This window comes from Pieris napi, chromosome 21 (assembly GCF_905475465.1).
Source record: "Pieris napi chromosome 21, ilPieNapi1.2, whole genome shotgun sequence".
NCBI lineage: Eukaryota > Metazoa > Arthropoda > Insecta > Lepidoptera > Pieridae > Pieris > Pieris napi.
Window position 1 is genome coordinate 5,500,983 of NC_062254.1, and position 27,064 is coordinate 5,528,046.

General features: G+C 35.6%; 1 protein-coding gene across 28 annotated transcripts; it reads left to right on the forward strand.

The window, feature by feature from the left end:
* The first annotated feature begins 273 nt into the window (after positions 1-273).
* Positions 274-21,620, forward strand: LOC125060479 (zinc finger protein OZF-like). 28 transcript variants are annotated; one of them, XM_047665400.1, is made up of 21 exons: positions 274-969; positions 3,112-3,278; positions 3,494-3,695; positions 4,930-4,995; positions 5,499-5,588; positions 6,726-6,809; positions 7,487-7,631; positions 9,049-9,159; positions 9,444-9,554; positions 9,684-9,794; positions 10,248-10,331; positions 10,861-11,031; positions 11,252-11,422; positions 11,626-11,808; positions 11,918-12,088; positions 13,182-13,251; positions 13,986-14,147; positions 15,027-15,149; positions 16,309-16,415; positions 16,978-17,067; positions 17,289-21,620. In XM_047665400.1, exons 2-20 carry the CDS (start codon positions 3,244-3,246, stop codon positions 17,049-17,051), a joined length of 2,271 nt encoding a protein of 756 aa, XP_047521356.1. In that variant the 5' UTR covers positions 274-969; positions 3,112-3,243; the 3' UTR covers positions 17,052-17,067; positions 17,289-21,620. The 28 variants fall into 28 exon arrangements, with proteins under 28 accessions (XP_047521356.1, XP_047521357.1, XP_047521360.1 ...); XM_047665401.1 differs by having other exon boundaries at positions 11,638-11,808; XM_047665402.1 differs by having other exon boundaries at positions 275-969; positions 10,948-11,031.
* Positions 21,621-27,064: the final 5,444 nt, after the last annotated feature.

The following is a 27,064-nucleotide window of genomic DNA, read 5'->3' on the forward strand; positions in this document are numbered from 1 at the left end:
GACATTTCATATTTCTTTATCTAGAGATTTTATGTTTTAATTTTAATAAAACACAACGGTGGCCTAAGCTAATTAGAGAGGTAATGACGCGGCTGCAACGGCGCTAAAGCAATCAAAAATCGAATTATGCCAATTTTGCGTTATTCATATTGCTTAAAAAAATAATATAATATATTGAATGAACGTTCAATGAAAGTAAAAGGCACTTTTAAATTTTAGAATTAATAAATGAAAATGAGGGTAGACACATCATACTAATTTAGACGGATTAGCGTACGTAGTCGAGCACGTTTATAAAAATAAGATACTTAAATTAATTTAAATCTTAGTACATATATTATTTTATACAAGAAAATTGGCTACATCTATAATACAAAACCATTTATTATCGAAGTTTTCAAGTCCTACTTCCTTATAAAACACTTGAAATGGAAAAAAATGAAAGTGAAAAGCCGGTAAAGCTAATGCGATTCAAACGATACCATTGTCATACGTGTGGTATTTTTACAAACTCCGCTAATCAATATACACAACATTTGGAAGGAATCCGGCATAAACAGCGACTAATAAGCAAATCTGCGGAGAGCGACACAAACTGGGTTGGTTCTGATGATGGTTTCAATTCCGGTTTTTACATTCCTGCCTTGCTCATTACTTTATTTACTGCCTTTACGTTCTTCTATATTTGTGAGATGTTATTGGGTAACTGTAAATAATTATAATAAAGTATCTCATTAACGACGTCTTAAATTTCGCGCCATAATTTTAATTGGTGGAGAAGTCGTCCCCAAGCGTTCACGGCTTCTATGCGCACGAACGAACGCGCAGAACAATGAGGTAGCAGCCATTTTATGTCGCTGGCTAAGAAAAACATAATTCGAATGGCCAATCTTATCGGAATTGTGTAATTAGTGTTCTAATTTATGTGTTTCTGCACACGCCACTTTTGTTAGACGTTTCTTCATATAAGTGAGTAGATTGAAAGATTTGTTATAGTATCACGATAGATAATAAGTGTAAAATGTAACTTTACATCTATTTTAAACGGTAGAATTAGTCGATAATGATAATACTTCAATTATCCTAAAATGCGAATTTATTGTTTATAAATAACAATTACTTTCTGTAAACAAGTCTCCTAGTGTTTGTGTTTACATAGTTCAAACAACCGAATTGTAATATCATAAACCGCTCCAATATATATTTTTAGGCTCGAGATATGACATAACTTTCCATACAATTAATATTAGTTCGATCAAGCTTATTGTTTACATTATGATTATAGTTATTAATTACTCGTGCCTAACAACCGGCGTCGCGCAGCCTCAGGCTGTAAGTTGGGGACAAAATTCAATAACGAATTGGCCATTTTATTGATGCGGGGGGAGGTTGGGTGGAGACATTTGGAGGTGGTGATTAATTTTTGTGAATTTAAAGCTCTTGTTAGAATTTATTTGTATGAGAAATCCAGAAGTGTGTACAGACAATTTTAATGTAATATATACAGACTTGACTATAATTATTGTGTTTAATAGATAAGAATAATATTTTTAGTGCAATGGTTTGTATAGGTATGTATATTGGCGGATATCATCATTGGGTTATTTATAATTAGTACATAAATGTTTGAATTAATGTGATTCTATATAACCAATTAATTAATTATAGTTTATAATTAATTAATATTATAGGAAATTATGCATTTCCTAAAATTATTAGGAAATAACTTTATGTATGCCACCTTACCAACCCGCTTTTATTACTTTTACTTCACTAGTTAGTTTTTACCCAACTTCATCTATGCATGCTTTAATATTGTATTGTTACCAGTTCTGATTAGAAATATCTTCATAGTAGAAATAAATTTTTGTTAATTTAGAATGCTTTGTTTTATTTTCGAAAGTTTTATCTTTTGTTATATCATTTCTTATACATATTTTTAAGTTTCATAAAACTAAGTAGTCCTTACATTATTGCTCAAATGGCTTGCTTATATTAAGTTAAAGTATTGCTTAAATAATCATTTTCCTTATTAAAATTAACCCATATTAAGGCTCAGCTAATTTAACATAAATTGAGAAAGAATACTCCTTAATACAAAATAAATTATGTAAATATTAAATAATTATATATAATTTAGAATTTGTAATTTTATAGACCATTGTCATATTTTTTTAAGTTAATTAAGTTTTTTAAACTTTTGGAACATGTAACTGTATTACCAATAAGTATCTTATTTGAAACAAACTTTTTCTACTTCATTACTTCCCAATAGTAGATGACATAAAACTGAATGAGAATTAGAGGTTATTTAAAAAAAAATTGTATAAAATAAAGCAGGTTTTAATAAACATAATGCACTAAGATTATATCTTGGAATTATGATGAATATAAGAATAACAAAAGGATTGAAAATGACTAATTGAAAAGTATTTACCACTGTTTTCAATTCGTCATTCAAATTTTATGTTATTGTTTTAGATAGAGCTTAATTTAATGTTTTATAAGTCTTAATAATTATAAATCTATGTCTCAAGCATAGACAACACAGGTATACCATACTATCACAGTCTCTTTCATACTAATTCTGATGTTTTTTTAAATCTGAGAATTTGTAACAATACAATTATGATAAAGAAAATCCTATAAGTCATACTCAATTAAGAGCATACATAATTTCATTTCAAGATCTTAAAAATAAGTTATTTATTAATAATTATAATATGTATTTATCAAACAAATTTAAGTGTGGCCCTTGGTGAATTATCAGAATATGATAAGTGAAGTAGTTTTTTATTTTTATTTAATTAACAAGAAGGAAATAAATGAAAGTCTTATGTCATTGTAGCAGTCGGGGTCAGTCTAATAAAAAAAAGTGAGGAATAAGCATTCAAGGCAAGGTTGTGTAGACCAGACTGTATAGTCAACAAGTTTGTATGGTGTAATTCCATTGCTAGGTCGTATGTTGGTAGACCTAAGATGGTGATTAGGCCTTAGCATTTCCCTTGTCAGCCTGGGCCACTTAGGTGGAGTACCTAAACTGACCCCTCACCTTAAGGCATCGTTTATATTGTTGGAGACTTCAGCAGACTAAAAAATATTTTTTTGTAGGTTGGGGCAGGGTAGCCGCGATGGGGTGCAGCAGGCACCATTAGCTTTCCAGCGCATTGGGGCGTGGGGGGCGTGGCACGGGGCGTGGGCGTCCCCGTGCCGCCCCCCGGCGACCTCCTGGCCACCATCTCCATGTTCGAGCAGCAGATCAAAGCTGAGCCTATGAAGTATGTATTAGTCCCATAACAATGGCTGAACAATTTTAGTGTTTATTTCACCGACATTTTCTTAGGACTGGTAGGATAGATTTTTTCACAGAAACTTGAATCCAGGACCAAGATTTGATCGGGTATGCGTTAACCACTCAGCCACAGAGGCTGTCGATATTTACAGTTCTATAGCAAAATAATTCAAAAGTATAATATAAAAATCCATGTTACAGTTTCTACACATCACATTCACATATAAACACCGGTCCGCCTACAATAGTCCGTTCAGATTCACATGGCATCATTATGAACCAGCATCTTCCACAAGAGGACTCCAAAGACAGCCTCATACAACACCAAGTACACCAACAGGAGCTGCTGGAACAGCACCAACAGGATATGCAACATGAACAGGATGATGATGATGTTGATAATGTTAGTAATTTTTTTTTATACTGTCTATAGAAAAAGTACATTTTTGTCGAGGAATAGCATATTGAAATGATCCATGCATAGACTTAAAACGGAAATAAAAAAAAATTCAAGATTTTTTGGTCTGGTAATAAATAGTAACAAACCATGAAACGAAAAGGGTTTAACCGGTTGTTAACTTTGATTTGATCTCGTAATATTTTGAATAACGAACGAAAATGACATCAACGAAACAATCGAAACTTAAAAAATATAATAACGGAAACAAAATAATGTGTTTTTCATGATTAAAAAATCTGTTGAATGTTTTATTTAATAATAATAAGCCTTTATTTATCCACATCTTATTTACATAAAATATACAAAAAGAATATATTTTATTATTCTAAGATGCCCCCCTACTTTTTCCACCCTTTTTTTACCGTAATCATCCAATGTTTGCCAGTTATCCTTTCAATCTCGTTGTTATATACTATAATACCTCAGTGCTTATAAATGTGACAAAATATGCTATAAGTAATTCTAGCTAGAGTCTGGCTAATGAAAGAAGATACCGAAAAAGTGCGGCAAATTCAAAAAAATTTAGTATGGTATCCCTAAAAGTTTGATATATTTTGTGGATTAAACTTACTTGATACTTGATTTTATTTTATTATTTTTTACATTGATAGTAACTGTATTTCTATCAAATTAGATACTATACATAGTTAGTCTTTTACTATTGATACTTAAAATGACTAGCATTGCATGGAAAACTAAAACTATATTTATTATAAAACACAACTGTTCGGAATAATCAATATCAGAATCCAAAAAATCAATAAAACAAAGTTTAGGCTATTATACCTGTTAACAATTCGGAAAAAATATATAATAGACATAAAAATTAGTAATTGCATTGAAGTATCAAGACAATAAATCATACTAACCTAAGAAATTCAATGACATTCTGTGTTGCCATCCGAACGTTTTCAAATAATTCAATTATCTTCTTTCATTAGCCAGACTATAATAGTATGTTTATAGGTGTATTATTTTCGCGCATACACATCCAGGACATCCGCCATGAGGTCCGCCATGTACGTTAACCTCAGTTACGGTGACAGGACATTGTTTTTTTTATAAAATGGGGGGGAGGGGAATTTGCCTACGGCACGCCCAAAAAGGGGAGTCATTGTAGCTCATAGACTCTCATTTAAACTATTATCATTATTTTTATATATCATTTTTGTTCCAGCTAAGTTTCAAAGGTATGGATGATGAAGGCGTTGAAATGGACATGGACGGACGGCAATGCTCTCAGGTGAGTCAAGTTACTCGCGACTTCATTATGGAAGGGATATATCCCTTAAAAATGAGAATGAGATTGATTTTTGTGTTATTGTTGGAATTGGATATTTAGTTTGATGATTTTGGTTTACAAACAAGAGTTAAATTTTCTGTATTACAAATTTCTTGGAAACTAAGTCATTCCAAGTTAGGAAACAGTACAAGTTTTATCAAAATAGCTTCAGTAGTTTTTGAGATATCTAAAACTAGGTGAATAATGTAGACAAAGTATTGTTTTGCAATAAAGTGTAATCTTAATTCTTATTCTCCTAATCTAGAGCATTAATCAAACTTAAACCTAGTATCAAGACCTGTTGATCCATTTTTTCTGTATGAAGTTTGTCATATTTGACAGCCCTCAAGACGATATTGTCACTTGAGACCTAAAAAGTAACTAAATGATTTAACATATACACTTTTTTTTACCTTATTTATATTCGAAGTATTACTGAAGATTCTTAAAATATTTGGTGACAGGGTATGGGTGTCGATTTGGGATCGGTTCAGACGAAGATGGAAGTGTCTAACGGTCAAGGTGTGCCACGATCTAAACCTCAAGCTTGTAAGGTAAGTCATAGAGAATAGAACATAAACAATAAAACGATTTATACTGCCACTACCAAGAACAACAGATGGCGTTATTCAATAGTTCTGTGAAATAGTTTTCAATACGCTATTAACACGTGCGTAAGAGAAACGGCAGGTGATTTGAGGTCGGAGGTAAATTACATATTGTTGACAAGACGTCATTATAATTTGACATTAATCTCCATGCTTAATATGAAAAAAGAGAAAAAAGATTTGTTGTTGCTGTATCATAAACAGATGTCATATATAGTAATATAATATATATATAGTATATAACTACTCGTAACAAATTGGTCAATAGGAACGTATGCATTTTAAAATTAAACAAAATCCCTAGCTTCAAGAAAAGAGCGTACCAATTTCTAAAAAGACGGCAACGCATTTGCGAGTCTTCTGGCAGTGTGTGTCCGTGGGCGGTATCACTTAACATCAGGAAAGTCTCCCGCCCGTTTGCCTCTGTTATATATAAAAAAAACTAAGTATGAGCTTATTTTAAATGTAAAAATTATTCGGCTTGAATACTTTTTTTAAATGATTCGCCAAAATAGCAACTGTTTTATTTTATAAGCCAAGCATTTAATGTGATTTACCAAAATGGCGGCGTTTTATTTTATAATCTTTAATGTGATAAAGTAATTGATTTATGCAAGCATTATCAACCATTAAAAAATAATGAAAAATAGTCAAACCGCCATTTTCAAGTAAAATTATGTGAACGATAACTACCCTCGAGTCCCGTCATGAGGTCTTGGGTATTCGATTCCCGGTCAGGATTAAAAAAAAAAAATCGGTTGTCTGTAAAGTCGGTTTACTGACGATAGTTGAACGTGACAACGTCACGAATCGCTCACTCAAGTAGGAGAGAGACAGATGTCGAACGCTGAAGAGCGCGGAGTCCGATTGTGCCTCTCTGTCGCTTCGCGCTCTCGCTTGCACTTCAAGCCTTAAATGGAACGCCTCAGAGCGAGGTAACGCCGCATGAGTCATGTTTTTCGTGCGTGCAGCCGGCTCCATCGAATTATAAGACGTTGTCACGTCAAAAATATTCCTAACATTACTAGTACAGTTGTAATACTAAAATCTTTTAATAATGAATAACAGTGAAGATGTTTTCAGGTTTGCGGCAAAGTGTTGTCATCAGCGTCTTCGTATTATGTCCACATGAAACTACACTCGGGCAACAAACCTTTTCAGTGCACGGTAATTTAATTTCTTATATTTTTTTGGGTCAGGTTAGGTCAGGTCAAAAGTACCTATAACCGACGAGCATGGTAGCAAGTGGTAATCCGTGGTCTCTGCCTACCACTTCGGAAAAAAGGCGTGTTCGTTCCCATACTCCTCCGAAACGGCTTGACCGATTCTTATGAATTTTTTTATGCAGTTAGCAATATTTTTTTATCAGTAAGTCTGAGTATCAGCTGCTATCTTTCGAACCCCTTTCTTTTTATTTTTTAGACAATTTTTTAATACATACAACCCCTAATTTTCACCCCTCTACGATCAACCCCTATTTTTCATTTGTTAATTAAAAACTTATGACTTGAACTCTGAGGTTTATATAGAGAAAAATTTACATAACAACCTAAAAAGTTTTCATTCCGGAAAACCGAACAGTCTCTGAGGTAGCATAGCAAAATGTTCCATGTTGGTTTATACTAAAAAGGTAGGCTAAGTAAATCACATTAAGGATTAGATGTCCGATTCGCAGACCTACCCGATATGCACACAAAATTTCATGAAAATCGGTCGAGCCATTTCGGAGGAGTTTAATTACAAACACCGTGACACAATTTTATCTATTAGATCTAATGCGTTATTTAGCTGAGACCTGCGCTAAGATTGTTCTGAACTGGGAGGTAACAAAAGGCCACTTACAGGTATGCGACGCAGCGTTCTGCCGCAAGCCATACTTAGAAGTGCATATGCGCACGCACACAGGAGAAAGACCTTTCCAATGCGATCTATGTCTCAAGAGATTCACGCAGAAGTCCAGCCTCAATACGCACAAACGTGTACACACCGGTGAGTTTATTTTGAATTTATTTAGATTGATCCATGTTCATTGCTACTCTACATTAATTCAACGCAAATGAATATTATAGCAAACATTACAGAACTCTTAGAGAACGATCTTATTCACGACAGTCAAATAGAGTCTGGCTAATGAAAGAAGATAACGAAAAAGCGCGGCAAATTCAAAAAAATGTATTATGGTATCCCTAAAAGTTTGATATATTTTGTGGATGAAACTTACTTGATACTTGATTTTATTTTATAATTTTTTACATTGATAGTAATCGTATTTCTATGAAATTAAATACTATACATATTTAGTATTTTACTATTGATACTTAAAATGCATGGAAAATTAAAACTATATTTATTATACAACACAACTTTATTCGGAATAATCAGAATCAGAATCCAAAAAATCAATAAAACAAAGTTTAGGCTAATAAAAATTAGTAATTGCATTGAATTATCAAGACAATAAATCATACTAACCTAAGAAATTAAATGACATTCTGTGTTGCCATCCGAAAGTTTTCAAATAATTCAATTATCTGCTTTCATTAGCCAGACTATAGAATTTAAGCGACACAGATTATAACGATAAAACATTTGACAGATATTTATAGTGTTTATGTCAATGTCATTATTTGCAAATGTGGATCAATCTTTCCCCCTAGCCTCTAGTGTATAGATATCACTATTTGTTAAAATTTTATCTTTTAAAGTTTAGCATCGAAATAGAATATTTTTTTGATAGGGAATGTCAAATGGAATTTGTTAAATATAAAAAATGCAATTTTAAAACGAATTAACTTATACAAAGCTATTATATCTTTGGATGAAAATTCTGAGTTGCCATTTACAATAATAGGGATAATATTACCATGAGGGGATTACTTAATAATTGGTTTTTACATTTGATCAAGTCACCCTCCTCCTGTTTTCGCGTTATCTGTATTTTGTTGTATTTTTCTATGTCTTCTGTAGAACAAGTAGTATATAGTAATTTTGTTGGTAGATCGTATGTTTTGCCTTTTATATTTATTTTGCTGATATATAAACCATTGCGACGAGATAAATTAGATCTCCTATCTCCGCTAAAATCCAGTAAAATATCAATACAAAAATCACTATTCGTTGCTGAAAAATAACACTAGGTACTCTGTCGCTTGCGGCCACTGGACAAAGCTTTTTAAAAGTAATATAACGTTTATTTTACCCTAAAGCATACCGTAGTCAATGAATTAGGACACTGGTGCGACTCACAACATGAAACATGTTACTATGCAGATGTGAATAGTTTTTGAGTTATCGGCGGGTGTTTGTAAGGTTAACAGGGGGAGGTAGACACACACTGGGCGTCCATTGTGTGTCAGTGGCTTCGATCAATGAGGAACTGTAGATCGAAATGTGGCCTGGCTTTTAGATGAGCACCTTCGCGCGTTGATGGTGAAGGAGCGGCCCTACAAGTGTGACCTCTGTCAGATGCGCTTCACGCAGAGCTCCAGCCTCAACCGCCACAAGAAAATACACACGGGTGGGTTTCCTTCCGCACCGCCTTGTGCTTATTCTCCTTACTAAGTTTTATCAGACCCCCAAGCCCTTAACTACACTTGCGTCTTGTTTATTCCCTGTATTTGTAAATATGTGTTGAACGCGGCGACGTTAACTAATCTAATCGACTTATGCGTGACGATCTTTGAGGCAGCGCGGTTAGTTTCGTAACCTCCCCCTGAGTGTGAGTGACTGAGAGTGAGACCGTTAGGTTAATTGAAGTTGAGAGGGAACAAATTGCTATATCGATACTCGTGTAACTTATAGAGGAGCACAGACGAGCCCTGTTAGAGAAAGTGCGGCCGTACCAGTGCCACATCTGTTTTATGCGCTTCACTCAGAAGTCCAGCCTTGGCCGACATGGAAAGATACACACGGGTAGGCATTTTGCCCTAAGATCCTTATGTAGACATTGAATGTAACTTAGAGTTGACGTCACTAGGCATTAACGATGTAGCGGCGGGAAAGAGGATCGTTTTTGTAGCTGAATTTTGTTGCTATTTCTAGAGGAGCACATCCAATCGCTGATCAACAAAGTGCGCCCCTATCAATGCGACATCTGTGACAAGCGCTTCACTCAGAAGTCCAGCCTGGGCACTCATAAACGTATACACACCGGTGGGTCCCTTAATGTATTATAACTTGTTTAGGTATCTAAGTCACAATCGCAATGGGTATCTTTTCCAATTCTTATTGTTGTGGCTTTGACGCCTTCTTTGTGAATAGTTTTAAGGGCTCCCCAAAATTCCTGTTTTTGTTTAAGATTAGCGATTCGGAAGTGTTTCTCGTTTCAAAAGGAACACCACTGCTTTTTCAATACGTATACTTTGGCAATTGTTTATAGGTGCGCGCTCGAAAACTATTCACAAACTGTATCAAAAGCATGTGAACGTTGTGAAATTTTGAGTTACCGTAGGAGAAGTCTGATGGACAAATAACACGTTAAAATTCCCTCATGGTAGCTAATCAAACTAAGCAGATGCGGTTTATTGGGACAGCAGTATTAAGTAAAATTATTTGTCCATCGTCCATTATGTTTTTTTCTCTGTCCCCGCGCGTGTGGCGGCGCAGGCGAGCGGCCCTTCCAGTGCACCGTCTGCCTCAAGTCCTTCACGCAGAAGTGCGCGCTCAATTTGCACGAAAAAATACATACGGGTTAGTAGCCCACTACTACATTTTAATACATAGTGGTTCTTTCGATACGTTCTGCAATTTGAAACGTCACGCACCCACTTCATTTAGCGTCATGCTTTTTTTCCTATTTTCCGTTGCCTAACAAGTTAATTTTTGCACTTTGTCCATAGCTTTCATCTCGTTGCTTAACTAACATCTTCATAATCAATAACTCATGAAGCGTGCTTTTTCGTACTTCTGCACTCATCGTTCCCCGATCCACTCCGGTCGTTTAATTTTTATCGCTCGACCATCATTCCGAATAGATTTGTCATTGTCAAATTCATCATAATTTCATAAATATTAATTCTATCACAAAAGCGGTAATGCAATCGCCGTCAAGACGCAATCGCGATAATTTTAAACGTTAAAACTGGGGTTTGAAAGACTAAAATAGTCGTTGTCTTTGATAACGCGTCGGAGATTGGCTGGGGGCCGCCGAATCAAGGCACGCGAGCCGTATTGCGTCGGCGACGTGCGTTACTCGCTTTTGTGTGTGCACTGGGCGCAGTGCAAGGGCGTCCATTCGCGTGCGGGCTTTGCCCGGCGGCGTTCGCCCGTCGCCCCTACCTGGACATTCACATGCGCACGCATACAGGCGAGCGGCCCTATCAGTGCGACGCGTGTCTGAAGCGCTTCACGCAGAAGTCCAGCCTCAATATCCATAGACGGACGCACACAGGTGGGTGTCAGTCGGGTCGGACTGGACCCCGCCCGCCCCCAGCCTCTCTCCGTTCGTTCCGCCGCGTCCTTTCCGCGTCTCGCCTCGTCCCCGCGTTCTAGACCTCGCACGAACCGAACTGAGGAGCGGAGTTAGCGGCGAGCGTCGACCAGTCCGCGCCGCGACTCCGTAGCTTAGCCGCTTCCGGACCGCCGCTTCTATAATGTAATTTGGGCACCAGTCCAGGGCAGACCGTTCCAGTGCCTGTCGTGTCCCGCGGCCTTCACCTGCAAGCAATACCTGGAGATTCACACGCGGACGCACACGGGTGAGCGGCCGTATCAGTGCGACATCTGCCTGAAGCGCTTCACGCAGAAGTCGAGTCTCAACATTCACAAGCGGACGCACTCAGGTAAGTCGCGTCTCGAGAGCTTAGGGCCGCGCGGCGGTATGCGGGCGCGGGCGCGGGCGGGGGCCTTCCGCTCTTAGTTCACTACGCCGGAGCAGCCTCTCGACTCTGCGCTCACGAAAGGAGACGCAAGTCCCTCCTCGCCCCGAGCGAGGTCGGGCGTAGAGTCGGGGCGCTGCTGGAACATTATCTACTCCGCTAATCAGACCGGCATACAGTGCAGGGCCGGCCCTTCCAGTGTCTGCAGTGTCCGGCGGCCTTCACTTGCAAGCAGTACCTTGAGATCCACAATCGCACGCACACGGGCGAGCGGCCCTACCAGTGCGACGTGTGCCTCAAGAGATTCGCGCAAAAGTCTACGCTGAACATACACAAAAGAACGCACACGGGTGAGTCCTATTATGAATATGTCATTAGCTCATTTTATTTTCATCTCGTTGTGTTGTCGGTGCCACATGTGACGATAGGCCGGCATGTATTAACGTTATTGGTGGGTAGTGCAAGGGCGGCCGTATCAGTGCATGGAGTGCCCGGCGGCGTTCACTTGCAAGCCCTACCTGGAAATACACATGCGCACGCACACAGGCGAGCGGCCCTTCGAGTGCGATGTCTGTTACAAACGCTTCACGCAGAAATCTACCCTCAACATTCACAAGCGCATTCATACCGGTATGGAAAAGAGTTCTGTACTGTAAGCCTAGGGTTGCCATCTACGGTGCCAGTACAATATTAATGAACTTGCTATGAAATATTTTAATCCTTTTCATATTTATGTATGGCAACCCTACCTAAGACCTTAAAGCTATCGGTTCGTTTACAGTACCGTTCTCGATTCCTTTTCAAAACGTTGAATTAATATGATAACAATCAGGACGCAGCTGAAAACGAATCGATGGTCTTAGCCGGGTCTAATCGTTTGCTGTTTTAGTTAATAATTGAATGTGGTTTGTGATAAGTTTAATGTTTTTATTTTATTGCATAATGCGTTATTCTTTGAGATTCACATTTACAATGAGAGTTTTCTGAAATTTTGAGCCTTAGTAGTAGCTTACGTATTTTCGATGTAAATAACGCTTTCTTGAAATATAAGATATTGGGCCCTATGTCTAAAAGCTTAGATTCATTGTATTATTTATAGCTTCTCAAGTTAAAAAGATCCCTGTATGTAAGACCAAAAATATCTGGTAGCGAGAAATTTTCCGAAAACCCTTATTAAGATATAATAGATTTTTATATGCAGACAAATTGCCGGCTTTAATCTATGCTTTAAGAATCGTTGATTGCTTCATGCGGTAGAACGAGAGACGGCAAATTGCGATCAATATGATGTGGCACCGACGACACCATACAATCGCTGCATCATCACATTTACATTAGCAATTCATTTTTAGACTAAATCTTATTGCATCTTGCCGTCTTTTTAATTTTTGCTTCAATTTGCATATTTCTTACTAAAATATCGGCTCGCTAATCGAACAATTCCCTTCTAGACGCAGCTGGGCCATTATTCTGTAACTTCCAATTGGAATAACTACAGCGATTCCGATAATTAACAGATTCCGCTCGATCCAAAGCTTGCGACGTTAGGATGTTGATCAACATCGAATATTAGAACAACAGGCGCTGATAGGGACTAAATAATATACGCTCTATTTTTCTAAATTATTGTTAGAAAAATACTGTGACGGGGAATTGTCCGAGTAATGGCTGATTGGTTGCAATATGTTTTATTATAAGCTTTAATAAATTTTATATATTTCAGGGGAACGCCCCTACGCATGTGATATATGTCAGAAAAGATTCGCTGTGAAGAGTTATGTTACGGCTCACAGGTGAGAGCAGGATTGCTTTTTTTTTTTTTTAAACTTAATGATACCTAGAGGTAGTAAAGATAAGAAAAGTAACAGAACTTATTACACATTAATAAAATAAAAAGGATAAAAGTTCACTAGGATTCCCTGTGGCGTGGGCAGCTAGTCTCTTCCATTTGACATATAAATGATTTTAGGTTCTTGACGTAATTATTTTTACGTAACACTTACAATTTTATAATTAAAATACTGTTGCACAAGAAGAATACTTTCCGTTTAAGCATATATTATGGTTCCGATAGTGACAGACAGATAAACTTATTTTATAGTTATTTTTTAATCTATATATATAAATTAATTGCTGTTCGTCTGTATAGCTAAAACTAGAGAATTTTTTAAATGATTATGATCTTGAATATTTGTGGAAGTTCAGGGAAGGTTTATACGGGAAACATAATTAAGAATCTTACTTAACACGACAAATGAATTTTGCCATAAAATCTAGCTGGGAATTTAAAATTAATAAACAAATTGTTATTGGTGACGAAACAGTTTTAATGAGAAATTACACTTGCATAAAATTGGTGTATCTACATACTGTAGAGGTAAAGAGTAGGTGCCATGGTTAATTATAGAAATATACGTAAACAATATTTTTGTGTTTGCACACGTATTACGTCAATATTTATAAACCCTTCCATACTTAGCATGTATCTAATATGACGACATTATTTCTAATATAATAATTATTATAGGTGGTCTCACGTAGCGGACAAGCCGCTAAGTTGCGAGCGTTGTTCAATGACATTCACGTCCAAGTCTCAATTCGCGTTGCACATTCGTACGCACGCGGCCGGACCTTGCTACGAGTGTAGCGTGTGCGGTCGCACGTTTGTACGGGACAGCTATCTTATACGGTAAGATTTTGTTCTAGAGGCTTCCTGAAGCTCCATTACTGATGTATATTTAAATGATTAAAAGTTGCCAGAACTAAGTATTTCTTAAGGTACTTTTTGCCGCGCACCACCGGTATTTGCAATCAATTTAAAAGGTCACCAACGCACTCGCCTTCTGGCATTTTATGTGTCCCTATACTCACTTAGGTGAGTGTCTTGCCCGTTTGCTCTAAAAAATTTTTTGTAATTTATTAAAATATGGCGAGATATTTTCTAAACGTTAATTGCACAATATATTTTATTATTTAATTGTGTAAATTCAGTCGTAGTTAAAAAAAAACAAATTCCTTACAACTTCCTTTAGAATGTGTTAAACTTACTTAATATAAGATATATTAAGTAATATGCCATACAGACCCGCAATACAGTTTTCAATTGTGTTATGTCGGTGGTGTTAATAAGAAATAATTTTTTGTCCTAATTTAAATGAAATGATACAAAACAAAATAATCCTTACAATTTTGTTTTAATTAAATTAAAGAATACAGAAAATTTGTGTAACGGCGAAAATAAATTGTCAAAATATCTCCTTCCTTACAATCATATAATAGTAGTTAAAAACAAAATACTAGTTAAAAATTTCAAACATGGCATGAACATTGGTTTAAAATCTTAAACTGTTAAGTATAAAGTGCGACTGTAGGAACTAATTATTGTTTAAAATTAGGAGAATCAAATTCGCCATAATCCTTTGTTTTATATAAATACCCTTCTGGATATTTTTAGGCTGGCAACACTAACTTCAGCTGTCACAGCAATGACAATTGACACCGTCCTTGTAACATTATAAATAGATGTATATTCTATAGCTCATGTTTTGAACTTAATTATGTTTTTCAGTCATCACAATCGCGTGCACCGCGACAGCCACAGTAATATGTCTGCTAATAGTGGCGTCATAAGCAACGCTGGTGGGGCTGGAAATTCCGGCAACTATGACTCGCCAGGCGTCTGCGATTTGAGGTAAATATATAAAAACTCAATCTTTACAATAAATATGTAGCGACATCTACAATCTGCGTTTGCAAATCACTGCGATGACGTCATACCCTGAAACGCGCTAACGATATATTGTAAATACCGTAAGATTGTAATCTATCTCGCGAGATTGTGAAATGTCGAAAGATTGTGAACCTCAACGTACTGCTTACAATTTAACGTATTATTATTCGGTAAGGTAAGGTAGACTGATCACCTACTTGCATTGGATTTAAAAATGATCATGAAACCGATGCAAAAATATGAGGCCAAGACCTAAAGTGGTTTTAGCGCCACTGGTTTATTTATGTCAGACCATTATGATGTGTAAAGTACTGGATTGTCGAAAATAATAACGCGTAATTCCATCCCCGCCCCGCATCGTAACGTTTTACAAAAGGACCCCCCCCCTACAAAATTCGTTACGTAATACTCGCTCCCTTAACCAATAAACGAACCTAGGATATTTGGAATATTACCCCATGTACTTAAACCTCTAAGGGTCGATTCGACCAAACTTCAATTTATACACGAGTAACTATACCAAAAATAATCTATTCCATGTGTAAGAGCATACATCATGTCAACTCGATTTTGCCGTATTATAGTGTGAAAAAGTAGCTTTTAACAGGTGTCAAACGACAACAAAAAGTTTTTATTTCTTGTTTGTTTGAGGCTTTCGTCTAAAAAGGAACTTCTGTTGAGCCCAGTTGAATTTCATTCTAATATTATAGAAAATAAAAAATCTAAAAACAAATAAATAAATAATAAATTGTTTAAACGTTTCATTATACAATGCTAGACTATTAATTTAGTGCGTTGCGTTGACTTGAAATTAGAACACAGAATACATATTTGTGAAATGACAGAAATCAGCTGATTGGACTGACTGACGCCATTAAATTATTCTAGGAATAGGCATTAGGCAATAGCTGTTATTCCGTGCGAAACGGCGGTATAGTAGCAATTCCCGAATAAGCCCACTATTCTTAGAATTTGTAGTTAGTAAAACGTAAAATTGATTTACTCTCGATTAACTGACGATTTATTCTAAGATTAAGATTTACTCTTGTTTGGTCGAATCGACCCTAAGTAAGTGTATTTGTATAGGTCGTCTTAAAATAAAAAATGAAATGTATTTCAGCTTCGTGCCTATGGTGAACCGTTACCTGACGTCACAGGGCACACAAGTGTCGCTTGACGGCTCCACCAAGATGTCAGCCATGTCACCACAGTCCATCGCTTCTATTTGTGAGTCGAAATAATAGCTTTTAACAGTCTCTTTGGGATAAAAAATTTTTAATATACTGGGTCGTTATATTTTTTTGAAATGGGATTTCTTAATTAGTATATAAAATAAATAACTGAGGCGCTGAATTAACTATGATTATAGCAACACTAGCATGGAAAATTTATTGCCATTTAAAGAACTTACTTTCGATAATTTTTCGCAAGATGCCGTGGTTTTTTTTATTTTGTTTGTGTCAGTCTTTATATCCATAAATTATCTATGGAGTCTTAGAGTGTGGCTGAATTGATAAGAATGGAAGAGTGTAGTGTATGAAAACAAATATTGTATCATTATAATCACAATGTACACCATTGTGTGTAACGTGATAGCGTTTCTAGTAGTGTTTAAAATTTTACCCTATAGCTATTCGACGGGTTCTATTACTTATAAAAATTGATTGTCAGTGTATAATGCATTAACTCTTAAACTACTGAACCGATTTACCAATATAAAGCTACATTAGTAAAGCAAATTGACGAATGAAACACAGCTTTATAAATAATAACAATGTCTGTTTTTTAGCGTCCCCCCCTCCGTCGCACACACCTACCCCCCAGCCCCAACAGATGACGTCAGGGATGCGACTCTCGGACTGATCCCTTCTGCATATAGGTATGTAGCAATTATATAATATAAAGAAAAAAAATAAAAATATGGATGTCTTTACATAGTGTCCATAGGTCTATCTACTATTAGTATCTTTTAAGCGCGTATTCTAGAAAGACAAACTTAAATCTAGTTTCAAGAATTTAAACTCTAGAGGTAGTTTTAAGTTAAAAATATTAAAAAAATGCGGGTAGTTGCAAAAAAAATTATTTGATATTTTTTTCCAGCTCTCGATTGAAGTCCGTAGCCGCAAGTGCAATAAGGCCAGGAGCAGCTACACACACTTATTATATTATATTTATTTATACATTATGTATGTATGGTCGGCCGTCACTCGTTAACGGATGGAGAGGATCCCTCGGGCCGAGCACGTGTCGGGTTTAGTCAGTAGGGCTGCTACGTTTTACTTTATTGCTTTAACCAACTTCTAAAAAGGTTTAGGTATGTATGTCATAGAGTTGGAATTGAAAAATACTATAATGTGATCTTTTTATGTATGTCTACGAAATAATGTCAAGGATATTCCAACTTAGTGGTTAACAAGTTTCATGAAAATCTGTTCAGTAGTTTTTAGATATGTCGAAATTTGTTTTATATTCATTGTTTGTAATAATAGGACAAACACTTCATTGTTCTATCACCAATAGACAAACCTCTATAGAATATTTGGTAATTGAAAAATAGATATTCTTAATGTTAATCTCGCTGATAAGAATGACAACGCATGGTCACGTGACCATGCCCCCTAGTAGTAGCAGCCCTAGTAGTCAGTAGTGTGGTAGCGGTACCGCCTGGTACGTATTGTGATCGTTTATCCGCTGTGATTTATCTACCATCACTCGTGGTGGGAAACATGAATCGTTACTTAAAGTTTCATAGATTGTAGGCCTAAATTTTTGATCTCATATTCTTATTTGCTTAGTAATAATATCTTTCGGAATTGTTAATGGTAAATCCAGAAATTCTAAATTTGTGGTCACTCGCTTGTCATCCCCTGTAACGTGCGACAAGTGCACAATTGATATCTGACAGTTGACAGTTGACACTTGACAGGTACTCAAATCACAGACATTTTTTACTTATACGAATCGAGTTTTTCTTGTCTGCAAATTGGAATCTCTAAAAAAGCGGTGAAAAAGTATTTTTGTAGGAAAACTTTATGGGAATAATTTTGTATTGGAAATTGTGCACTTGTTACGCGTGTCGTACGTGTTAGAGTAGTGGAATAAATCTTATTGCGATGCTTTAACTTAGATGTCTGTAAATGAGTAATTTTATAGAACTGTTACTGAGAGGTCGAATATTTTGATCGCTGGAGGCCGATGGGCATTTAATGAACAGAATTCATATGAAGATAATAATTACGAGTACAAACGTTTGAACCCGCACTCAGGGGCAATAAGATGGATTCACAAAATTATCTTTTAATATGATGTTTATTGGAGTAATCCAGAGAAGTGCCTGTTGCAACATAAAATTGGCAATATTTTTTAATAGTATTTCGTTGGTAGGAGTCACGTACGGTGTTCACGGTCACTGTAGAGGCGTTAGAACCCGTGTTCTGTGTTCTCGAAGCTTCTCTTTGTGTGCCTTCTAGCAGTTAGCGCGGTTAGGCGATATACTCGACTCCGTTTCATCGTTTCGCGTTCATGCTCGATCTCTTTTCCTTCCGTTCCCCGTCTCGGGACAGTCGGCGTAATAGGGTTACGAATAGTTGTATAGCGGTAGTCTTCCAATTCCTTGAGACGACGTGCAGTGTCCGCTGCGGGGGTTCCTTTGGGTTGCCATTGTAATATCAAAGATAGATTGGTGCCATTTCGATGTACATGCGGTAGGCGTAAGTGTATAGTTAAGTTCGCCGGTCAGGGTAGAGCAGAAATAAAATATCGTATCTCCACGAATCTCGGTTCCCGCCGCTTTCGGTCGGCGATGCGATGTTTTATTTCCGTGTTGTGTCCAAGTGAAGGTCAAAATTGTAAATATTCGTAGGGTTTATTTATTCGATTGTCGTGGGAGTGATGAATCAAAATTTTATTGTGAAAAATTAAGTTTTCGTAGAATCGTAGTTCTACGAGCCTAGGTCGAACTGAAGCTATAATAATGGAAGTAATCGTAGAGTATTAGGTCAGAAGTATACTTTCGTATTTAAAGATCGAAATTTCCTCGTAGAGATACATAATAATAAATATATACATGCGAATGTTGTTTGATAGTCCTAAATATTTTTTTATTTTGATAGTTCTGTATTTTGAAACACGAGAAAATAAGCCAATATCATTTATCATTTATAAATAAATACTAAATATTGATATGTATGTACTTTAGACTAACTTACGTATGCATTTAGTCGCCCAGGTGAAAGTAATAGAGATAACATCCAAAATAATTTACCGAGTCTTTTCTAAAATAACGTCTTTATTAAGTTTTTACCAAGCCATTGAGAACAGTATTATTTAGAGAAACTAGATGTTCCATAATTCGGATAGTGTTTATCTATCCTCTACCAACTTAGTGATCACCAATGAAGAATATTATTTACCTACGATATATATTTAGCGGCAGCATCGGGAGCTCTGAGCGATGTTGTGAAACCATAGTTTACGTGAATGGAATAGAGACACCAACATAGTGAACTAGTACATAAAGTATATACTTATAAATGTATATTATCGTGTGTCCGCTCCCCGACGCTCCGCAAGGATGGCACTCCTATCTTAGATTTAGTAATATATTTTTGTTATATGTTCTTGTCTTTATCGTGGTTGTTTTTATTATTGCTTCGCTGCGGTGTCACCCTGGCCGAGTCGGGAGGGAGGCGGAGTATAGAGAGCGGTCCTTCTTCGTTACGACATGTAACTCTATATTTACAACCCTTACTTGTGTATCGAAAGGGAGAGATATATATCGTAAGACGAGGGCCCTACTAACAGTTAGGATGCACAAATTTCACGATGATCCACAAAAGATATTTTTGCAGGCGATTCTTTATCGGGTCGGGAATGTGTGCGTCTTCGCTGCCCCAACTATTTTACATACAATACGATGTTAGTTACTAAACTAGAGTGTAATCGAAATATTTTTCATTTACGTAATGGTCAAAGTTGTCTTAGTTGTATTTCCTACTTATTTCCAACCGTAGAAAAGACTGAGTCGATATGGATCCACAGTTTACACCGAGAATACTCAATGGGAGAATTGGCAGAAGTTTATAGGTTTGTTATGTTTTGTTAATATCGGAGCGGTTGTGGTGTTGGACCAACCAGTTTCTTTGTAAATCATAAAATTTTGTTAGGAAATCGTACATATCTTAGCCGTTGATGATAAATGTATACCTATATCGGTTCGAGGCAGCGCTGGCCCTTCAAAATCGGGTCGGTTCACCTCCATGTGCCGGTTTATTGAGCAACAGTGAGCCTTGTGTAATCATTATGACTAAGGTACATAAATATTTAGTTCTATAGTACGTTAGATTTACGCGAATATCTGCTTTGTCAACTTATTGCGTTGCTTACATTATAATCATACGGAGTACAGCCTAAGGATTTTAACGTTTTTTTATATACTGAGAGCTATTTCTAAGTCGCTGATTTTGTACTATTTATAGTTGTATAAAAATTATATCGGCTGTAAGCCAAATTGAAGTTTTGGAGTGTTTTACATACCTACTTTTAATTCCTATTTTATTAAAATTCACAACAAACATCATGGCATGATGCTTTTTCGCGGTCATTTAGCGATAGCTCTACAGAGTTTTATTGACCAATATTTTTAACTGCAACTGTTTTTCTTTTATTGTTAAAATTTTTAGGCTAGTTATATTTTATGACATAAGTTAGGTTTGTTAACTGGTGTATTACATTGCACGTTATTATGCCTTTACAGCCTCATTTTCATATTTATTCTTATTAATTCTTGTAAGTACTCTGTTTCTATTTGATTTGAGTTTATTTTGATGATACCCGAAATGTACTATTTAGAATATTACTAGTTCAGTCATTTTATACTTTTATAAGTAGCATTTTTATATTAATTGCAACCGCAAGGTTTCCTTTTGACATATATATTTTACGTTGCCTCTTGGGACTGAATTATTTTATATTGAAGTTACATTTTAGGTATTATCGTTTACATATGTTATTTTATACATATTCTTATACAAATTATTATTTAACGTTGATTCTTTGAGAGTATACCATTACAATTAATGTAAAGAGGCTGTAAGGGATACTATGTAGTCAGCATTATGTATATGCTTTAATGTGATTTTTTAAATGTACTCTTTATTATTATTAGAATCATCAATCAATATAATTAGCGAACTAACAAAGCGATTTTTAATAAATTTTTCATTTCATAGTGATTTATATTTAGATCAAAATAAATACAGAGTTTATTTAATTTTATGAAAAGTATACATTGTAAAATTATTCGATAGCGCTCGGTATGTCGGGCCCTTATTAAAAAAGAAATTATATGAATGCAAAATAACGAGTCACGATTCTTTTAGAAGTCGCCATGTAGTGGAGAAAAATAAACGTGCCATGATATTTGTGGCTAAATACCTTGTTTCTTTTATAACTTTCCCCAAAAAGTATTTTATTCCTATATCTAAGAATTGACGAAAGACGAATAATGTTCTAACATTAATTAAAAACCCTAGTTAATATACTAGGGTTTTAAAATTTGGAATCTAGAACTATTATCGATGTAGCCCAAGCGAACAGCTATATAAATAGCAAATAGCTAATGAGCAACATCTAAATAGGGTAATTAAATAATAAATTGCGGGAGAGTGACGTGTCGATCGCGTGATTGGTAAATCAGTTGACGTTTGTGTCCCGCGATGCGCAAACTTTCCCCCACTCCCTTGTTTAATGCTCAAGAAGTTTGCCGGTATCTTAATATGACGTATTTGTACTACAAGTTCTGGAGGATGAGATTAAAAGATTTTCTTAGAGTTCTTTCACCCTATTAAAATTGTATTGCCCATTTTTCATCCAAATCATGAAATCTTTATTATTAGCGAAGTGTGTGTAATCAATACCACACTACTACTACTAGATGGTGCTATATTTAAATGTATAACAACAAATTCTTGACTGAAAGGGGTAAGGGGAGTCGGGCATAACCATAGTAACGTGTGCGTCGGCCATGCGTCCACCATGCGTCTGAGTAGCGTCTTCCCCGTACGTCTCTACCCGAACAGTCTAGACATTATTTATTTATCATTTTAGTAAATCAATACTACCGATATAAATATAACTTTACAATAACAAGATTTTCTCATTAATTGTTTAGTCCAATACTAATAGTAGAAATATATATGTATTGATAAATAATAAAATAAAACTTAAGTTTGTTAATACATCCTTTACAGTTCGATAGGGTGGTTTTTGTATTTACCATGAGTTGTGTCTATTTACTTGACATGAAATGCCAAAACCATTTCTATGAAATGTATCATACTATAGGATTATAAATTTGGCAGAGTGAAGAACAGTTGTATTTTTCTCAGGAACACCAATGAGTCTAAAATTATACAACTGCAATCTGAAATTGATTTGACTAAAGTAGTATGAACAGATAAAACTATTATTTATAAGTCACTTTATAAAATTTCCTTTTTGTTATTTTGAATTCTTACATCGACAGATTCAGAATATTTTCTATAATCGTTAGCATAAAGTAAAAATTGTAATTATTTACTTTCTGCTTTATTATACTACTTTATTATTTAACAAGTACTTAGGTAGGTACAATTTATCCTAGGGAACCAACAACTGACCTCAATTGCTACCATCAGTTGTTTACTTAGACCGTAAACTCACTTTTGATACTCATATAGACCACTCGGTAAATATTCGGAGGTATTAGATAACTTATGTGAGTGGTATTGATAACCCGGATGATTAAACACTACTACCAATAGGTAGGTAAAGAAATATCTTTTAATAACTTTTTGTTTGACCTTTTCAGCAAATTCCAGAAAGATACCTCTTTGACCTAATATTGAATATTATTTCCTTTAAATTCGTCTCTGTTACTTTTATTCCCATAGCTTCTTCAGTGTTATACCTGTCGTATCCATACATTGGACAGTCGGTCAGAACATGCAACACCGTCTCTTCAGCTGTATTGCTACAAAGACAGGCAGCACTTTGTCTAACTCTGAACTTGTAAAGATATGACAAAAATCCACCTATTAGGGTTGGAAACCTTACATACACTGTGAAAGGTTGAAACATAGGAACATGTATCTACATGAATCCCTCGTGCAGCCTCATCTAGAATACGCATGCCTAGTATGGAAACTCTTAGTTCTCTTTAAAAAAAATGTTTCGCATATAAAATTACCGATTACATAGAAACCGTACCTTCTACAACTATTAGGGAAATGCTATTTTCTAACGCTAAGCCAACGCCGAGCTTTAATTAATTGCACTACCACAAAAAGTCGCTCTGGCGACCTGATATCCTCAGAACTCTTCGGTCTAATGAACTTTAAGTTATAGTTATTTATCTTGTATTTGTGATATATCTATAATGTTTCCTTGAATAAATAAATACTTTAATTTCCCTTGATATTATGTAGTTATTTAATATTTAAAGAAATGCGTAGGTACCTAATATAAATAAAGTCTGTTTATCCGGATGTTTGACAATGAGGTTTATAAGGACAGTAGATTTGTTAATTTGAACTAAAATTATTAAAAATAAATTGAATATCTTGGAAATTATCACTTATTTTTATCAACAAAAAAATAATCTCTACGCCAAATCTTTAACATCAGGAATCAGCACATAGGTAAAACCATGGTAACTCACTAACTCTTTAATTATAAACAGATAGCATCTATTGTTTCTGCCGATTAAAAATTGCATCAGATAATTATAAATTGATAAAAACTTTGTATAAATATGGCTAACTCGCTGATCACTAGAAATATTTGAATAAGTTCCACTATTGTGTACAAGAAATGTAAGTATGTTGGTAATAAATTTATATTCAATTGATTTTAAAAGGATTTAACGCACTTTTAGCTCATACTTAACAAAATTTGTATTGTACGTACGTTGTAACCAAAATGTTCAAACCATATATCGCATGAGATAGTTTATCTGAATTATTTAATAAATCTAGTAGTAGTATAGAAAAAATACCGGGCAGACTTAGGTCCCGGATCCGGAACCTCTCAATTACTGTCTGCTAATACCTAACATTATTTTAAATAAGTGATTGATAGTACCAAGCTATAAGGATGTTGGACCTATGGAAATTATCTAGTATAACTATATATATATATATATATATATTACAGTCGTACTTTGGTTATTAGTGTAAGACCTCATTAGCTTCTTCTGTTGACTACGACATAACAGTCGTAACTAAAACACACTGTGAAGTAAACACTAGTTATTTAGTTGTACAGTTAATTAAAAATAAAATATGGATGTACGTTTGGGGCCTACCTTAAAATAAGTGACTAAATAGATTTATACGATAGATCATAGCAGTGAAATTAATTTAATAAAATCTTTTTTCAGAATGAACCAATCGAACAACCAAACACCTGGAGCTCTTCCATACCAAAGACAATTTGGACCAAGCAGACACTCCCTTTACCCATGCTTCGGAGCACCTGCAGCGACACCTCCACAAATTCCCAACACATGCTTCATCACCGTAGCATCACTCCGAAAATCTCATCCCCGGATGATGCAGCGACGATATGATCCATGCTTTAGGTGATTTGCCACTATCGGAATCCTTTGAATCTTAAGACGTCATCGTAATTAATTATTATACTGTCTATTTCGTGGCCTGATCATAGATATGATTTTACTCACTTAGAACATGACAGACACATTACAACGAAATTAGGTCCCCTGTACAGATACCGGCAAACTTCTTAAGCATTAAACAAGGGAGTGGGGGAAAGTTTGCGCATCTGGGACACAAACGTGATTGATTTACCAATAACGCGATCGACACTTCACTCTCCCGCCGCCGCTCACCACCGCCCGCCGCCCCCCAGTGATACCTAAAAGTCGCTTCTGCGCAGGCAAGGACATTTATTTGTTCAAGATGTTTGCCGGTATCTGTATCTACCCTTTTTTTTATAAAGTTCCTCTGCATGATCACAAAAATAAAACTATATGCCCGAGAGTGGCTCAAGGCGTCGAATAACATAAAACCTCCTTGATTCGCTTACTAATGTTTAACAATGTCATGATGTGAACAGTTTTGGTCTTATACGACCATTTACTGTATTGTCCATTTATCATTAGCAGTTAAACCATATTCTTTAATATATTCTTTTTTATTAAAGGAATTTGATGATAAATTATACCATGTAGAAACTAAAATTATATACAATGTGTAAGTAGATAATTACAAATTACGTATGTATAATTGTATAGGATTATAATTATTGGCAATACTCTGCAATTTAATTCAAAAGCATATTATATTATTTCCTTTCACCTTCCTAAGATTGTAAATGTAAAATTAAAGAGCCTGAGACAAATCTGGGGCACAGCAATTTGAGCAAAGAAGCGGCACGGCCGTACCATCCTTTTTTCGAAGCAGTTCGGCCATTTGCGACCCCTTATAACTCCGTTATAGATAAAATTGGAAGCCTGACTTAGCCTGAATCAGTAACCAAGCAAGCATTGTACTGGGTTGCGCAACAGTACTCTCACTAAAGAAAATTTGTTTATTTTTTTATATTACATTTCCTGTCATTCTGTTGTTGAAAATTGTGTAGTGAACAAATGTAAAATACACTGAAAATAAACATGGACCGTTTTACTTCCCAAGAACGTGGAATAAGAAGACACCAGTCTTGAATAATGTTTTTGTAGTTGGACGACGTCGTTCTGCAGCTTTAATATTATTTGTCGAGTCGCTGTAGCGTAGCGTCAAATACTCATAGTATAATATATATATTATATATATAAAAGAGACACAAATAGGTATTTATAATTATTTTAAATGCCTAATTATACGTGGCTTATTTGTGCATATGCATATAATGTGTAATGTGAATCTTGGAATCGCGGTATCTCAGGAATGGTAATTCTTAGAAAAAAATAATAAAAACCATGTAGGGAATTTTAAGCTCTACAACTTTTGCTTGATATTTATTTTTATAAAACTTACCGCTTTTGAGAAAAAATGACGAACAGGATACGTACTTATTATATTTATATTTAGAGTAAATATACTAGTATTTAAGACTCGGTATCTTATTAATTATATTATGTGCATATTACCATAATCATATGTACAGTCCGCAATAAACAGCAAAATTACCCCGCAACCTCTTTTGTAAAGAATAATATTTCTTTTAACCTATTAAATTCAATGATGCTTTCATCGCTATTTGTAACGCACGTCATAAATACATATATATAATATGATTGTTTTTAGGGAACGCTTTTTTATTAAAAGAATGCAGTGTGCATAGCGTTTAAAGGACTCAAGAACAGGTACATAGTTATCTAAACCAGCATCTACAGAGCGACCTAATCCAGGATTATTCATAAAAACTTAATTGTACATTTTAGCCTATGGGAGATGAATGAAAATCTATTTTAGTTTATGCTGTGATGTTAGGGGACGCATGTAGGTATGCTTGGATCTAAGGGTCCCCGCACATGGGCCACCGGCCACAACCACAAAACGCCGCCACTGGCATATTTCCTGTAATTTTCATACATTTTATGGACTCGCCGCACACGGTTGGCGCCGGTGGCGGCCACACGCTACAAATCGTCGCAGCTTGCTTCTTGTGGCTCGCACCGGCCACTTAACGCCGACACAATAAGCCGCCACACGCCACTCGCGCGATTCCGCGCCCCTCTCTCCCTTGCTTCGGTTAACCTGAAGTCGACGGTAACGCACGCACGTAGTCTGTGTTTCATATAGGTATATAAATATGGATATAGAATTATTTATATCAGAGATACAATCCCGTCCTGCGATTTGGGATTCAAAAAG